The sequence below is a fragment of the Etheostoma spectabile genome, chromosome 12, assembly GCF_008692095.1.
Source record: "Etheostoma spectabile isolate EspeVRDwgs_2016 chromosome 12, UIUC_Espe_1.0, whole genome shotgun sequence".
Lineage (NCBI taxonomy): Eukaryota > Metazoa > Chordata > Actinopteri > Perciformes > Percidae > Etheostoma > Etheostoma spectabile.
The window spans coordinates 14,937,716-14,954,906 of record NC_045744.1 but is presented as its reverse complement, the minus strand read 5'-3'; the positions used below and the strand labels follow the sequence as shown (position 1 = coordinate 14,954,906).

At 38.8% G+C, this 17,191-nt stretch overlaps 2 protein-coding genes across 9 annotated transcripts in view; both read right to left on the bottom strand.

The window, feature by feature from the left end:
* Positions 1-685: 685 nt before the first annotated feature.
* On the bottom strand, positions 686-10,546 carry fubp1 (far upstream element (FUSE) binding protein 1). 8 transcript variants are annotated; one of them, XM_032531346.1, is made up of 20 exons: positions 10,356-10,546; positions 9,804-9,927; positions 8,998-9,033; positions 8,794-8,827; positions 8,659-8,705; positions 8,484-8,555; positions 8,327-8,384; positions 8,072-8,234; positions 7,898-7,996; positions 7,591-7,713; positions 7,407-7,509; positions 6,904-7,146; positions 6,254-6,414; positions 6,022-6,164; positions 5,840-5,916; positions 5,518-5,643; positions 5,134-5,208; positions 4,588-4,650; positions 3,858-4,018; positions 686-3,629 (listed from the first exon to the last, which is right to left on the bottom strand). In XM_032531346.1, the coding sequence occupies exons 1-20, from the start codon at positions 10,446-10,448 to the stop codon at positions 3,621-3,623; spliced, it is 2,010 nt and encodes a 669-aa protein (XP_032387237.1). In that variant the 5' UTR covers positions 10,449-10,546; the 3' UTR covers positions 686-3,620. The 8 variants fall into 8 exon arrangements, with proteins under 8 accessions (XP_032387237.1, XP_032387236.1, XP_032387243.1 ...); XM_032531345.1 differs by having other exon boundaries at positions 686-4,018; XM_032531352.1 differs by lacking the exon at positions 5,134-5,208.
* A 1,044-nt stretch (positions 10,547-11,590) lies between these two features.
* Positions 11,591-17,191, bottom strand: part of LOC116699312 (calcium-binding mitochondrial carrier protein SCaMC-1-A) — a 29,422-nt gene continuing 23,821 nt past the window's right edge. Inside the window, 12 exon segments of the mRNA XM_074783874.1 lie at positions 11,591-11,670; positions 11,759-11,897; positions 11,983-12,054; positions 12,056-12,190; positions 13,282-13,422; positions 14,777-14,791; positions 14,794-14,937; positions 15,037-15,175; positions 15,626-15,713; positions 16,101-16,180; positions 16,182-16,219; positions 16,343-16,886. Of these exon segments, the coding sequence (XP_074639975.1) occupies positions 11,591-11,670; positions 11,759-11,897; positions 11,983-12,054; positions 12,056-12,190; positions 13,282-13,422; positions 14,777-14,791; positions 14,794-14,937; positions 15,037-15,175; positions 15,626-15,713; positions 16,101-16,180; positions 16,182-16,219; positions 16,343-16,465 (1,194 nt within the window). The 5' untranslated portion in view covers positions 16,466-16,886.

The following is a 17,191-nucleotide window of genomic DNA, read 5'->3' as shown; positions in this document are numbered from 1 at the left end:
GTACATAATCCTGCAGCTCAAGACAGGCAAATGCGCAAGAAGCCTTACTCTTAATGCACTTATTTAAGCCTCAACACAGAATGTCAGTCTTATTACAGTATATTATCGTTTGCTTGTCAGTCACTGCCATGTACAGAACATGGAAACTTTGAGCAGACTTACTGCAAGCATGTACATTTTAATATTCTAAAAATATTTGATACATGAAGTAAAACTGTTGGTTGTGGACCTAGTTTCCATTGCTCACTGCAGTGGGGACAGAAGCACATTAAACTTAGGCTGCTAAAGCCTTATTAACTTTAAGATCTGAGAACAGGAGTTTCTCCCCATGCTCTTAAATTGTAATTTCATTTTAAAAAGATATCTTTCAAAAGCCAGTAGAAACGATGTAACAAGTTTCAATGTACATTGACCAAGACAGACTTGGAACTGATGTGGATTGGGTTTTCAACACACGGCAGAATGTTCTTTTGCATTTGTGGGTTCACCTCATTTGTGCATAAATTAAGCAAATAAATACTGACGAATTTGTTGAGTTTCTTAAACTCATGTTTATCTAGAATGTAAAATTAAAGTGAATGAGTCCATTTAATTTGTTACAACTTTATTAACAGGTCAACATTTCAAAAGTCAGAACAGTTAATTCAAAAACAATATATTTGATAATATACACAGCACATGAAACTTTTACCTCTAATGCATGCTCCTTGTTTTGTCTTCTACACCCCCACGAACTGTGTTGAAACACTGAGCATCTCACATGTACAGATGAACAGAAACAGTAAGTGACCCTTTAACTACAGAGAGAAGTGATAAAAAAAAAAGCCCCAAATTTTTACTGCCAATAAAACTGCAAGTCATTTTAAAGTACATCACTTCCTGTCCTCATCCAACTTTCTAAAGCACATTCCTATTGACTAAAGGTTACTGATGAATAAATTCAAGCAACAAAATAAACCATCAGACAACTCTAAATACACTATGGCATCATGGTTATAAAAACAGTCGGTCCGAGCTGAAAAACATGTATCTGACCAACACTTTGCAATCACAGAATTTAAATTTCATTGCGTTGCTGTTTTACCTTATCACTGGAGCTCTTGAACGGTCTACGTTCAGCAGTGGGATTGACTCAAAGGATTCCTCCTTTTGGGGACAAACTACGACAGGGCCTGATTCTATGACCTAAGCTTGCAGCGTCCTCCAACACTGTGAGCGAGAAGTGAAGTTTCAATAGTAGATTTGCACTGCACTTGAGGGCAGATTCACACCACGACAGGAAAAAATAAAATAAAAAAATCATGTATTTCACCGTTTCTTGATCTAGCGCATGGCATGCAGTTTTAATATAGTATAAAAGTTGTCAAAGCATCGATACAGTCGCCATCAGACTTACCAGGATGCAAAGATAAGGCTATCATCAAATATTAAGCACATACGACAATGACATTTCCTTAGTGAGCCTATGCAACAACTTTTTCGGAGTAAAGTCACTTTCTGAAAAGTCAAACTTTATGTAACAAGTCATAAAGCTCATGTCATGCAGTTCATTCATGAAAGCAGATCTTAAAAAGGGCTTCATACTTTGATATATCCTGGACATTTCTTTACGACTAAGCATAAAATGCATTGAGGCATATTAAAAGACACAGGTAAGCATTTGCATGTAAATTGGTAATGTCACTGGACAAAAACACTGGTTTCCTTAGGTTTCGCTTACCTGTGTAATTGCAGCAGAACCTAAGGTGCAAGGTCTGGGACGACACTGCAAAGATCAGATATATTGCACTGTTTGCCATCAGTGAACAATGCTTAAAATTAACAGCCTTTCACAACAGTGCTCATTCAGAAAATGTCAATACTGGGCTAGTCAGAAGCACTTCCACTACTAGCATTCCACATGCTCATATAGGACATTAAAAGTAATAACAGCAGAAGAATCCTAAGCATGCTACACTGGAGTTATGCAGTAGGACTTTTGAAAGCAATATGTTGCAATAAATGGCATTTATAAACATGAAAGTCTCAACTAGACAATGGCACTTAGCAGGTCAGGTATTCAAAACGCAAAAAAACCAAATGGGAATCCTTAAACAGTTCCTACCAACAGTGTAACAGAGTGCTGACATTCAAACTCAGTTCAGAAATCCAACTGGCAATGAAATGCTACCTACACAAAAGGTTTAACAATCTAACAAGTATCAACATACTGTTAAGATTCAAAGTCTGAATGTAGTAGTCACAAAGGGAAATTAGTCTCAGAAATATGTGGTACAAGATTCTAAAGTACTACTCCTCTCCTCAGAACATTTCATACTTACCCAGAGACATAGGGAAAATGGCAATATGACAAAAATACTATATCTTTGGCAGTTTGTAAAGCATCAAATAAGGCGTTTCTCTCAAAGTCAGTCACAGTATTGTACTTACAGTATAGGAGGGCTCAACTGATGGATGAAGACTGCTTAGCCACCCCCGACCCTACAACATCTATGTTCTTATATTCAATAAACACTAACAGAATGGGGACAGCAATGACGATTTTGCAATGTTTTTATATTAAAAAAACATTCTTTTAAAAAACAAATTTATACATGTGAGTTAGTTCGCAATTTGAAATGGGCAAGACAAACGTTTCAATGCATTTTTCGATACAGAGGCAATTTACCTGACTGTCCTGAAAGAAGAACACCACAAAATATATAACACTAAAAATGCAACATTTCTTGCAACCACGTTTTCTGAGGAACATGTTAAGGAAGAATACTTGCTTACCGCTTTTCTAAACTTTCCTGTGGAGGAGGAAGTGTCTATATCAGGGCAAAATACAGAGCATACTACCTCAACAAGGTCAGCAAACCAGGCAAAATTTATATATATATATATATTTTTTAAAAAAGAGAGAGAGTGCCACAGCAACGCAGTTAATGCATGAGGTACGGTACATATATACACCTGTCGACTTTCGTATGACAAACATCTGTCTACTGCTTAAGTCAGAGCAAAGTCAGGAAACACGTGTAAAAAAAGGTCTATCAACAAGGACGTTTGTTGGTCTGAACCACTCAGGATCATTGCACGCACATAATGTATCTAAGAGCCTTATAGACAGTTGGAGAGAGACAGGACAGCACAACTTTTGAGTCAACCATTTTGGACAATTGAACATGGCCTGCATTTCAAACTTCCCACCCCCTAAAATAAAATCATACAGAATTTCCTCTTAACCCTTTTGGTTTACAACCACCCCAACTTACCAACACAGGAGGTTTCAGTTTGTTTTATTGCAAAAACACAACAGGCAATAGCATTTTAAAACTGAGATGATTTACATGGTAATGTCTACAGTTTAATAAACATGAGTTCTAACCACATTTAATGTAGATACAGGGCTGGAATGACCATATGTATAATTACCTCACTAAAAACAAAGCATTTACAAGAAAAAGGAAAAAAAGAAAAAAACAAGAAAGAGGACGTGTTCGCCGGGTAATCTGCCATCTATGTGAAACACTTTCAAACCAAGGAAATTTAAGATCTTCATCAAGGCGTCTGCATCCAAACATTAAACAAAGGATTTTGTTTCGACAATGTAGCATTTACTTTATGTCCACTTCACATTACTGGCCCTGTGCAGAAGAAATACATAGAAGATACATTGCATGTTAACAACAGAAACAGTGGACTCAGCTTCCCAAAATAAAAAATTAAAACCTGTTTAGGGAGGAAATTGTTTTAGTTAAGTGTGTAAGCTGCTGCAGTCACCGGAGCCCTGTAAAACCTAAGGAAGGAAGGCTGTTAGGGCACAAAATAATTGAGTATTGGATGTGGCGGGCAGATTCTTATCGGGGGTGTACCTGAGGGGCTTGTGGTGCTGCACCCATCGTCTGAGGGTTGGCTGTGCCATAGTAAGCAGCCTGCTGGCGGTAGTACTCCGCCCAAGCAGCGCTGTAGTCTGGCTGACCTCCAGGCTGGGAAGCGGCTGCTGCTGCTGCTGTGGCCTGAGGGGCTGCTTGACCTGGAGGGTAAAACAAGAGAACTTGTTACACTTGAACAACAAAAAAGCCTTACACTGGCCAATTAGGCAGCACGTTAAAAGGAACTTTTCTTTTCAATCAATCATACTTTACAGGGAAAAAGAATAACTTACAGTAGATTTGCATACAACATGATATAGATTCAACTACTACTAATCTCATTTATACAACCAAAACAATTCAGATTACATTAACAGTTAAAAGTATTGAGATAACATTTTATAAGAAGGTGAACGAACCCAACACCACTTTCTTTGGGTGCTGGGACAGAAACCGTCTGCCTTTCTGTTGGGCGGCTGGGAGAGCAGCCACTCTACGGTAGAGGGCTGCTAAAGGAGCACAGCCACCCTTTCATTTTTTCACATTCAAAAATAACCTAGCAGAATAGAAGCTAAACTGGAAAGACTATAAATCCTGGTTACAAAAATAAATGCAAACTAAACACTGCAAACTAAAATATGAGTTAAGTCTCAGAATGGGGAGTAAAATGGTCATTGAATGAAATGTGATCCCGGCACAAAGTCAGATTTTTAAAAACAGGAGTACCGACCTTGTTTCTTGTAATATTCCTCCCAGGCTTTTGTGTAGTCCTGAGGTTGTTGACCCTGTTGACCTGAAAAGAGGAGACAAAAATGTGTCAATGCATCTAAGTTATAAATAAAATTGAAAGAAAAAAAAAGAAAAACAAATCAACCACAACATGGTTCTACATGGCTTATATCCATGACCAACAAATCAAACTCGTTGCATCATTTAACTCTATACACAATCAATAGCAATAACACATTCATGGCACATGGCAAAGCTCTGCCATTTAGTGTTGATAAATCCCTATGCTAGCCTAGAAAATAAGCTACTCTAAGCTCATAAAAAGGTGGTTCTGTGTTGACAGCTCAGTCCTGTAGATAGTCAAAAATGTTGCAGTCTAAACAGCACAGGCGTCAAATGTCAAACGAAGTGGAGGCACACTGATGCTCCACAGCAGGCCAGCAGTTCTGATAAATACCCAGACCTGAAAAAGAAGCCGATTGAACGCCCAGTCGCTGTTTAGACTGTCTTGTGTTAATAGGTGTACACTGAAACTACGTTCGTATACCCATTTTCTTGTAATATTCCTCCCAGGCCTCGGAGTAATCTGCCTGTCCACTCTGACCTGCAGCCTTTGGGTCACCTGTTAAAAAAAACGGTAACTTGTAATTAGTGAATCATTCTCTCAGTTTGTCCTCCATCTGCCTGGGTCGGGTCTGTCAGCTTAGGGGTGGTGGAACTATCCTTTCCCTGGGGTACTATAAAAAAGATGCTCTGCAAAAGCAAAGTAATTTAAAAGCTGGAACCAAATCATACTTGTTTCCTGTAAGTGATACCAGGAAGATGTGAGCACAGAACACTACTAAAGTAATCTACACTGCTCTACTCTTGTGTCAACCGTTTATGCTTCTACAAGAGGCAAAGACTGCTAATTGAGAAACACTTCAGTCACCTTGGCCGTTTGTTTGAGTTGTGCCAGGAGCTCCACTTGTCGGGGTCATGGGAGCCTGCGGCTGCTGGCTGTACTGAGCGTAGTAGGCTGCCCACGCTGCTGCGTTGGCATCGGCGGCTGCTTTATCTGAACAAAGAAAACACATTGTTAACAAACAAAGGCCAAGACAAACACTCTAGACATGCAGTCAAAACTTTCCCTTACATAATCTGATATGGATGGAGTTACTGACTGATCGACCAAGGAGGGTAATCACGAATGGCTTTTTAATTCCAGTCAGACATGAAATGTGTCTGCATGTCAACTAATGGCAAGTACTCACTTGGATCAGGTTGTCCTTGTTGCCAGTGTGGGTAGCCATTGCCCCATCCTTGAGGCTGGTACGGCGCCGGTGGGCCACTGATGAAAGAAAAATAACCATTTACTTTTCACGCCTTCACCCGAGTCTATATATTCTTGTTATCACACAGAGTTTGAGGTAAAACAAAAGGCCACTAGACTTACTGGGGTCCTGGAGGTCCCTGGTTGTATGGTCCAGGGTTGTATGGACCCATGGGAGCCCCAGGTGGTCCAGGTGGTCCAGGAGGACCATGTGGGCCTGGACCTCCATGTGGACCGTGTGGGCCACCCATTGGAGTGACTGGTCCCTGAACACAGAACACATGGTCAGTAAACAAGCTTTTAAAAAAGACAAATGTTCCCACAGAGGTTTATAATCAAACTCTTAGCGTCTCACCCCAATTTTCTCTTCCACCAGCTGCCTGGCGTAGTCAATCTGCTGAGGGGAGCCCCGAACTGTGAACATTTTGATGTTGGGATCAGCGTTGGGTGGAGGATTCCTTTGCAGCTCGATCCTGGCTCCGGATTGCTGGCTAATGCCCTTGATTGTCTCACCACCTGAAGAGTTAACATTAACCACAACAAACGAATACATTTAGCTCTAATGAATTGGCCAGCAGGTCCACGAGGAGTGTGCAGGCCAAAACAGTAAACTGAATAAACATTTTACTTACCCTGGAACACTTTTGACATGTAGCCCAATTCAAAAATATGTGCAGGCTAATACACAACGTGTAGTGTTGATATATTTAAGCTAGGTTATTAAGTATTGGGCATGTATTTGGGGTTTAAATCTTGTAAAGCACAGGTGGAAAGTTTAGCATACAAATCCTGCAACAGACAGTTGTTTTAGTCCCATGAACTTCAAAATAAGATTAAAATTCTTTGACAGATATTGGAAAGACAAAAAGGGTGAATATCCCCCTTTCTGTTCTGCTACACAAGTTGTCTGTCATCTGTCTTGTTTGGTTTTGTTTAAAATGTTTCTCCTTTTACCAATAATTTATGATGACAGGTATGAACTTAATACTTTAAGCGGCCACTTGCCTTTTCCAATGATGAGGCCAGTCTTCATGGTTGGGACAGTGAAGGTGAACTCCTGCAGGCCACCAGGGGGGCCCATGTTCCAGTTCCCCTGCCCGCGACCACGACCTCTGCCGCCACCACCATGCCCTGGGGGCCCACCGGCCTGAACACTCCTCAGCAGATCGGATATAATTTCTGCTGCATGCTGAGCCTGGTCAGGGGGGCCCATAATCTGTGCTATCCGGTCCGGTGTGCTACCATCATCTAGGAGGGAGAAAATAGTGTGATTGGAGGCTATCGAGACAGAATTGCTAGTAGTTAACACAGGTCTACCATCAAACGATTGTCTTGTGCTCAGGTCTCAGATAAGTTTAGGGTTAGGGTTATACATCAGTTTCTCAGCGTGGTGCATGAGTTTTCATCACAGACCATACACATTTCAACTTAAGTGTCTAAATGACTTTGCTTTTGGCAAATGGTTATTTCTCAGTTCTTCTCATAAATGAGCAGTCTTAATCACTTACCTGGTTTAAACTGAATCCTGACACCTGTGTCATTCTGTATTTTCTTGATCATCTCTCCATTTCTGCCAATAACAATTCCCACTGCAAACCGGGGGACAGGAACCTAAATGACAGAGGATAAAACTAAAGTTAAGAAGCCGATTTAACACCTTCTCTGATAAAAGTGATTATTACAAATACTCACATCCAAGCTGTCTCCTCCACCACCACCACCTCCTCCCCCTCCACCAACTCGTGATCCATACTCGCCCCTCTGCTCCCTGAATCCTTGATCTCTGATCAGCTCCATCACCATCTCTTTGGCTTGCTGAAAATAAAAATACATCTCATTACAGCATTACTTGACTGCTCTCCATGGAAACATATAAGGCATGTAAACAACCTTTAGTGTCTGGACAGGGATTAACTCAAAAGGATGAAAGCTCATAAAAAATGAAAAGGTACAATTTTATTATGTTAGAAGTGCAATGCTCACACAGAAGAGGACCCACCTGAACTTTAAAGGGTTCTCCTGAAATGCGGAGTGGCTTGTCTGCACCTGTGTTTTGAGGTCCGTCTTGGATCATGACCATCTTCACTCCCGCTCTTTCCTGCAGATTAAGAGTAAAATCAGAGTGCGCCCTTGCCAAATGTGTGCTATCTAAAATATCTGACTGGACACTCACCTGAAGACTTTTGATAGTTTCTCCTCCCTTCCCAATGACAAGTCCGGCTTTAGAGGCAGGGACCATAATCTCCTGGACCGTCATTCCCGGGCCGTCGTTGTGGTTGAATGCGGGAGCTGGGCGCCCCTTCTCAACTATCTCTGTTAATAGCCTCTTTGCAGCCCTTAGGAAAACATTACAGTGATACAGTTTCAAATTCAAATTATTTTCACCTAAAATGGGACCATTAAATTAACAAATAGATAGTTAACTTACTGAATGGATTCTGGTCCTCCTGTTAATGTCACCGACCGATCTGGCATTCCTCCACTGTCTACAACACAAGAGACGCAATAACATCACAACAATTACCAAACCTATACGTTCTTAGTATTACTAAGGTCCACAATATCAGCAAGATATCTAAACATACCAGGCGCAATCTGTATCTTACATCCAGACTCTTGCTGCAGACGTGATATTTGTTCGCCTCCTCTTCCAATGACTTTAAGGGGGTGGGGGGAGAAGTGTGTTAGATCTAAATATTCAGTATCATCAACAACAGAACTGATTATTACTGAACTGTTTATTGTTGAACAAAAACTTACTAAATCCAACCATTCCATCTGGAACCTTGAATTCCTCCGATATTGACCTGAGAATAACAAATCAATGCAAGCTTTTTAATAACATGATCAAATGCTGAAATGGGAAAACTATTTGAATCTAAATCAAACATCTACCTTGGACCACCCATTCCTCCCATTCCTGAAAAGGCTGAAAAAAACAAATAGACATCACAGTACATTAGGGGGAAAGGAAGCATAAGTTTAACCCATGCAACAAATTTCCAATTCATGCCAATTTTTGGACCAATTAGGTTGGGAATCATCAAATTAAAGCCATATATTTAACTGCAACTACAGCTATGTCACCATGTCACTTACCGTCATTTGTAGCCACTTTCTTCGTCTCTGGTTGGTCTGTGACGACATGACATAACCAGTATAAGTATCTATCATTATACCCACCATCACATTATGAACAGTGTTCTTCAATCTGAAAATGGCTCTTTAACACTGCCTGAAATTATCATTGTTATGACAGCAGTAGGCTGCAAAGTCACCAAAAATACAGAACTGGAATATACTTAGTTTTTAGATTTTGTGCACCTATCTTAAACCAATGCAGTCCAATTCAACACACTGTATTACACAGCATTACCTCCCTATATGTTATACTGGCTGAAACTGCTCAAAAGGTGTTGGCTTTTGCATTACTATTAACTTGGTATACCTGATAAACTGGAAACCCATACTGATGCTGATTTTATTTATATATTTTATACTTGTTTATCAAAGCAAAACCAAAAATGACTCATCAAGTTCAGCCGTAGATTCTTCAATCATATGTCACGTGTTCCCCAAAATATTCATACATTTCATGGACAGGTACTGATTTAAAACAATTGACACAAAATATCCAACTCTTAACACATGCAATAACTAGCATACTGCATTGGCTAAAATAAAATTGAAAACATTAACAATTTGAAAATAAACTGTTTATACGGTTAGTAGCAATACACAGACTGTTACTTATAAATGAGAATGCACTTTGATATTAAAACATACTGTAGATTGTGGATTTAATTGAACTAACATTTCTAGGAAATGCAATTTAGAAGCTTTAAAAAAAACACAGGCAAGCATTAACTATCAAGACTTGCATTGAATCGATTTGAGCCACTGACCGATATTCAGGTTAGGCATGGGAAAATACCCACCAGCGTCCTCCAGGGGCCTTTTCTGTCCGCCGTAGCCAAACTCGTTTGTTGGGGGTGCCGCAACGCCATCACCACCGATCTTCGCTGCAATCTAAAACACAAAATAAATAAAAAAGGAAACAATGTTATAGGATTTCCCGCTGTTTGTGTTAGACGCGTTTGGACAGACATGTCGGCTGCGGCCTAACTACGCTTCTGTCCGGAAGTCTGAGCCAACAAAGGAAAGCGATTCCTTCCACTTAAACTAACGTTAATCAATTTATATTATTATACCACAGAAAGCTTGGGTTCCAGTAACTGATTAATATTGTTGGATTTAATGTGTACATTTGGCTATGCCTGCTTCTATTTTACATCTGAATTCGCCTTCGCCGTGTGTTGTAACGTTAGTCATCGTTAGCTTAGCATTGTTCACCGTGCGGCCGTATGTAATGTCAGAAAAAAAACAGTAAAACTAGCTTATTTGCTCCCAAATTCGACGTTATTTTTTACTCTAATTTATTACAGTAGTCTTCTTACCTGTCGTGCTCGCTGTAGAGCATCTTTAAAAGCGTCGTTCATTCCACCACCAGCGTTAGAGGAAGGGGGAGCCACGCTGCTGTAGTCAGCCATATCTACTGCTCTTCTCCTCTTCTGCGCGACAAGATGGCTGGTTACATTCACGGGATGTCGACCAGAAAACTCGCGGTAAAAGAAGGCCTCGCGATAACGACCACGGTTCCCTCTGAGACATAGCCTAGTGGACAAGAAGAATAAAGTAGCGGACAATAAACAGTCTATGGTAGTGGACAATAGCATTACTTAAGTAAAGATGTCCTATACTAAAGTTCAGTGAAAGTACCCTCAAATTAAAGGTTAACTTTGGTATTTTTCAAAGTAGACCCTATTTTCTATGTTTTTGTGTCTAAGTGACTAATGGGAAAAAACATTTTTGAAAAATTTACTTAGTCTAGTTACTTCCTGCCACTGCCAAGATGTTAATTTAAGTAAAAGTTATTGTGCAGACAGACTTGTCCCATCAGCTTTATATTATTGGATTAAATATAAAGATTTTGAATTTTACGGATTGTTAAAATAAAATAAAATACACTTTTTTTTTAAACTGGTTTTGTCAGCCTTTATCAATGTTAGGCTACTACAGCCATCAAATAAATATTGTGCAGTAAAGTAGGCCTACATTTCCCAATGACTTGTAGAGTAGAATTATAGGTCAGAAAATGTAAATACTCTAGTTCATGTGCCTCTAAATTGGAGGCTAAGTATACTACTCTAGTAAACGTAGCCTACTTATTTACTTCCCACCTCTGACTGTGTAGAATTTATTGTATTTATCTGAGGTTAATTCTCATTATACATTTTACAATGAATTTTCCATAGTTCTATAATGTTATGATTTTTCAAAACTTGGCTGCCCTTCTATGAACAGCATGAGATAAGTTAGCAACCTTTGTCATAACACTTTTATATCCAATACCTGCCTTTATTTGTGAAAAGCAAATGTGTAATGTTGCTTACTCCTGTAAGACATGTTTAGTTCAAACTCAGAACAAAGAAAATTGTAACACTGTTTAATGATAAGTAGAAAAGAAGATGCCTGACCCCGTAAGAAATAACATTTTATTGTACAGCTCACACATCCTCATTTACACAGCCTGGTCTCAAGTAGGAAATTATTTAATTTTGTCAAATACTGAATTTCAAGTCAACTGTGCATCTGTAAGGTTCGCTGTATTTAAAAATCTATATTATAGAAATTAGAAAGAAAAGCTAAGAAAATATATCCCTATAATTCCTTGTAATACACCTGAGGCTGGATGTGAATCTGAGCTGAAAGCTGCAAAAAAAGACAAATGGCAATGATTAAAACATCTCGACTTGTTTCAAATAATCTCAAAACGTGTGACAGAAATGCAAGTGTTTACCTTGTGCTTGCTGCTGAGTCCGAACAACTGCCAGTGGATAAATTTGTCCAGTTATCCAAGCGAAGGCCACAAAACTGAAGAAAATAAGTTTGGAGTCACTGTTGTAGGCTGGATCACTCTTTGCCTAGTTCATGGTTGACTGTAACAAGAAGCAAATAGTTGAAGATATCTAACATACCACATGATAATATGTTTCTCTACCTTTGAGTGCTGTTCTGTCTCACCTGATGAACTGCACACTCCATACCTGCGTAGGGAATCATGCAGAGGATGCTCGGCTTGAATCCTCAGTAAAAAAGAGGACAACAACTCATGTCTGTAAATAGATCGGGCACGTGCCGCAACACCATGGTAGGTGCCAGCTTGCTGCAGGTTCAACCTCACCTTTAGCACCTGTAGTGGAGGAAAAAGAGCAAAGAGATTAAAATGAACTTCCATTCATACACTTACACTGATTTAACAATACTAATTTTAATAATGCTAATAGTGCTTCAGTAAATGAAAACTCACTGGAGCTTTTGCTCAAATTTCAAACGTTTCACATTTAATATCATCCATCAATTTTGATGATATGCACACAAATCTGTATTTAACAATGCTACTTCACATTCTTTACATTATCACAACAATTTGAGACATTTGTGGGAAAGGAGATGAGTCCAAAAAATCTCTTATTATCTTCAAATATGGATGTATTGCACATTTTCCTTTCAGAATGATAAAGTCTGTTTGAAACTGAAGGTGTATTGGATGCATTCAAAATTACAGAAGAGTAGCACAACTAACCAGTAATCTGTGAGGAACTATGGTTTACAACAACCTTATAACCAATAAATGATGTATAACAACAAATATGTGTTTGAAGTAGCTTTGACTCAGGTTTTACTCAAATCAAACAGTATGTAACTAATCTTTCTGACTATATGGGGTCAAGGCTCAACACCTAGAATGGGAATAGTTCCCTCAGCATCTAAATTAATGAATACCACAGAAAACTATAAACTCTTTACTGGCTAATTTCTCACTATGGAGAAATGGGACACACCCAAACATTGACGCTAACATGACAATTGTATTACCATAATAACACTCAGGGAGAGGTACCAAGAAAGCATGATGGCCCATTTTGCTTGTGAGGACCAGAGCTATTGATGTGTTGATTGAGCCTCACTGAAACAGCGGGTGGGACACTGGCGTTCTGCTGGGACTGAAGCGTATGTTGGCCTCAGCATTACATTTTATGATTTTTGCTATCAGGCCAGATTTAGTATGACAATCTGGGTTAACTGGGGAAACTGCTTCATGTGTTTTAGAAGGAAGGCGGTGTCACAGTGGTACATGTAACTAAACATTTCAGTTTCTCATAATAAGAGTAAGTGAAATAAGCAAAAGGGGGTGTAACTCTCACATCCAGCGTTTTGCACCTCTTGAAGAAAGTGAAAGACAAAACTTTTTCTTTTTTATAATATACTGTACATGCCATTTTTATGTCAATGAAGAATTTCTGCTACTTTCTGCTTCACCTGGGCGTAGATAAGACACTGTAGCGTTGTCTGTGGCATACCTTTCAGCACGTTGACAACGTTGCTTTTCCACATCGACTGAAGACCACCTGCCCTCTTCATCTCCTGGGAGCCTTGGGAGAAGGCTTTGGGTCCATGAACCTACAGAGCACACCGTTTCATATGAATCACTTTCATAGACAGTTGCAATCAATGTGCAGGAATGATATTCATCCTGAAAAATAATTGATGCAAAAAAACAACAGGGTCTCACATTGTATAAAAAAATACTTATGTGATGTCATATGTCAGATACAGAGAAACATTATGCATAATAATAATAATAACACTTTGTTACAGACTCCCAATAAAGTGAAAGCACAATACAACACTTGATACATAAATAATCCCAGAAGCACAATACAATTTCATAATATAAAACATTGAAAAAGAAAGTATAGAAATAAGTCATCTATACTCATACTAAAAGGAGGCACTTGTGCCCGTGTCTCTATATCATAGACTGACAACGAACAATGCTGAATCTGATGTTTGATTTGACCAAGATAATCTCAATCATAGACACATCAAGTGGATTAATTCATACACATGATTTCCTACTACAGCTTGAAGTGTATTAACTTGTGTACACACAAACATCTCACTAGCATTACACCATCTAGGCCTTTTAAGGGGTATTCTTAAAGCACCATTATATGCTACTTGTGATCTTTTCAAAATAATGACTATTTACAGACTACTTTAGCATTAATTTTATAGAAGATTTTGAGAAGCATTGACTTAAAGCAAAATTTCAAAACATAACACTAAACACATTCTCTTGTATACATATTGTTTTTCCAAAGGCAGTTAATTGGATGCTTTTCTAGTATCAGGTAAAGGCGAATTATGTAAAACAAGGTAGGCTAGCTGGTAACAGGTTAACTTTACTCCCAGATACAGTAAAATTAAAACAGCGTCAGCCCTTTTTTGCATTGTAACACTAGGTCATGTTATTACAAAGATCAAGAAATTTTTGGTTCAAGTTTTCTGTCTTTGCAGTTTGGATTGTGCTTGGTACAATTAGGCTACCAAACCACACGAAAGTCAGCAAATAGAACACGTTATACTGTGCAATGTTCTGTGAGAAGCTATGAAAGCTAAAACAAGTGGACCTTTGAGCTTGGATCATTTGTTAAATAGACTTTATGTGTGGGTTCGGATCAAGAACATGCGCTGTTAAAATAGTTGAACAACTGAAAGTCTTGCAGTAAATGGCACTGCACTTGCATCTCAAACTTGAGCTCCATATGAGATAACATTTAGAATAGTTGAACCAATGCCGTGCCTGTTGTGTTATCTCAGGTGTTTCTGTGTGTTTTGCAATGCATATAAAGTTATAATTCACTTGTGTAACATGTTCTTGGGATTGAACATTAGTAAATATATCATGGGAAATCAAATAAATCCACCCATGCATTTCATAAATAAAGTAGCACCTGATAGCGAAGCAGACCTGGATTTGGGTCTTTACAGACGGTTGATGGGGGCCGTCACAGTTTAGGATACAGCATCTGCCATACTTGCTGCAAGAACAAATGTCCTCCATGCACCAAAACCAGAAGCCTCTTCGGGGAACTCAATGGGCAGTGCACAACTCTCACCCACATCAGAAACCTACAGACAGACAAAATGAGCAATTGCATTCATCCTTTTGTCATTATTACTCATGCTTAAGTGGATGTATCATAGTTTGGGCACATCATTAAAAGTAACATGATCACGATGCTGCCTGAAAATCTCACCAGACCATTTCCATGACGACACCAGCTCCCCGATGTTGTCCACAGGGTTCAGGATGACATGGTGCAGGAATTCACCCCAGTCCACCGTCACAGAACTATTCTTATCCGTCCAGGTGGATAAACACCATTACACTGTCATGAAATAATCTTAATGACGAGCTGTGTGTTTTGTCATCAAACTGCATCTGAATACATCCTGGTATCACATTACAAAATGCATATTAAGAAAAGTTTTTAAAGTTTCTGGTAATGTCTTTCTTGATCAGAAAGCAACTAATTTGTGAAAGAGTGAAGTCATTATAATATAGAAATAAAAAGGTTTGTTAGGTACTGATTCCAAACTTATTTTACTTGCATTATTATTATGTATATTACTGATCAGGGTGCAATATATGTATAAGTGGCACCAAAATCTATACAATATAACATCTGTTTAGAAAGCCCCTTTGTGTTTTGAACTCAGATGAACCCAGTACTGTTAAAGTGTTGTAGTTCACATAAATGAATGCTTCTTTAAATTCAGAAATGAATCCATGAGTTAGTGGGCAAAAAAATCTTAAATTTGAATTATTTTTTTAGCATTCAGCTTTGATATGGCCTCTCCTAAATTCCTAAATAAACATGTAATGTCCTCCTGGTCAACGCCTCCTGATCAGAGAAGAAATGCACATAATTACAAACAGGTACGGCTCTTACATTAGATTTATTATATTTCTGGGAAGTGATACTGTGAACTGTAAACTGCCAGTGCAAAGGTCAGCCTGAAGTGCTGTGTATTGTCTGCTGTGTATCTTGAAAAATACACTTTATTGTCAAAGACCATTGTTGGTGGTTTAAAAAGAACGTGTTCAGATTGGACTCAACTTCTACATCAGTAAACGCAGTGTGTTGTTTAAAGGAGATCAAAATAAGAGGTGTAAAAACAATACTTTTATAGTGTTTGTGGTATGTATTCAACAAGGCTATTGTACTTTATTGCATTTTCTGATGTTTTCTTGAGAACTTCTTTTAAGAGAGAAGTCTGTTACCACTCACCACATTTGTTCTTGTCAAGGTCATGAAAGCACATTTTCCATTTCCTCTCTCTCTCCATCATGTAGCTGAGAAACTCTCTAATCCAACATGCCATTTTTGTCTTTGTCATCAATGATATTCTAGCAGAAAATCAGCAGGTTTGTGGAAATTATTGCTTCAATGAATAACTGAATGAAATGACAGCTTGGCACAAATACATGGCCTACTAACATAATAAACAAGATGAATAAGAAGAATATTACCTGGACCTTTCCATACGCTGAGAGGATTCCATGTTTCCTAATTTCATTGTGGGGCTCCGACACTGTTATAAACCCATCCTTGTTTTGATCCAATTTAGCAAATAAATCACAAAACTGCTCCATGGTGCATTAAGAAACAAATTAGCCTCAGATTGAAAATCAGGATGTTGAAAAAAATGCAGTCTGTTTCATCCGGTGAGAAATAAATGCATTGGAGTATCAGAGACTATTGACCTGCAGCTCTGCTCAGAAGCTGACTCATTGGCAGGACTCAGTGCCAAGGTGCCAGTCCAGCATGAACGCTTCCATCATGAGCTCAGAGAGAGAGAAAAACTCATTTTCTCTCTGGTGCAGCAGGTGGCGTTGTGGCTGCAAGAGCTCAACATCATCTTCAATCATCACTGTGCCCTCTCCTCTATATGTGGGCCTAGGGTGATGTGTTGAGACAGGTGGATACAATGGGAGTGGTCTGGATAATACATGCTGGGGTAGGGGATAATAATGACACACACACACACACACACACACACACACACACACACACCTACAATTAGCTATTTCATTAGTTTTATTTATTTTTAGGCTACTACTCAGGCCTATTTTGTATTTATTTGTTTTGCATAACATATAAGGTTGTTTTAGTTGGACAAATACTCATTCAAGGCCTACATTCAATCCATCATGAGACAAGGATCTGCAAAGACTGCAAAGAGTAACATTTCTTTGAAAAATTCACTTGTGGGTATATCACACGAGAACCATATTGAACTTGTTTGTGAATCTGCATCTCAAATGTGAAATTTCACCTGTGATAATCTTATATATCAGAAACTTCACGCGAGGTTTTCT

Excerpts from the sequence above, each read along its gene's own strand:
- fubp1 (XM_032531345.1), bottom strand. The coding sequence starts at position 10,448 with ATGGCTGACTACAGCAGCGTGGCTCCCCCTTCCTCTAACGCTGGTGGT. Across the intron at positions 7,997-8,071 it reads AAACTATCAAAAGTCTTCAG|GAAAGAGCGGGAGTGAAGAT; the intron begins GTGAGTGTCCAG and ends CTTAATCTGCAG. Across the intron at positions 5,644-5,839 it reads ACAAGGACAACCTGATCCAA|ATAAAGCAGCCGCCGATGCC; the intron begins GTGAGTACTTGC and ends TTCTTTGTTCAG.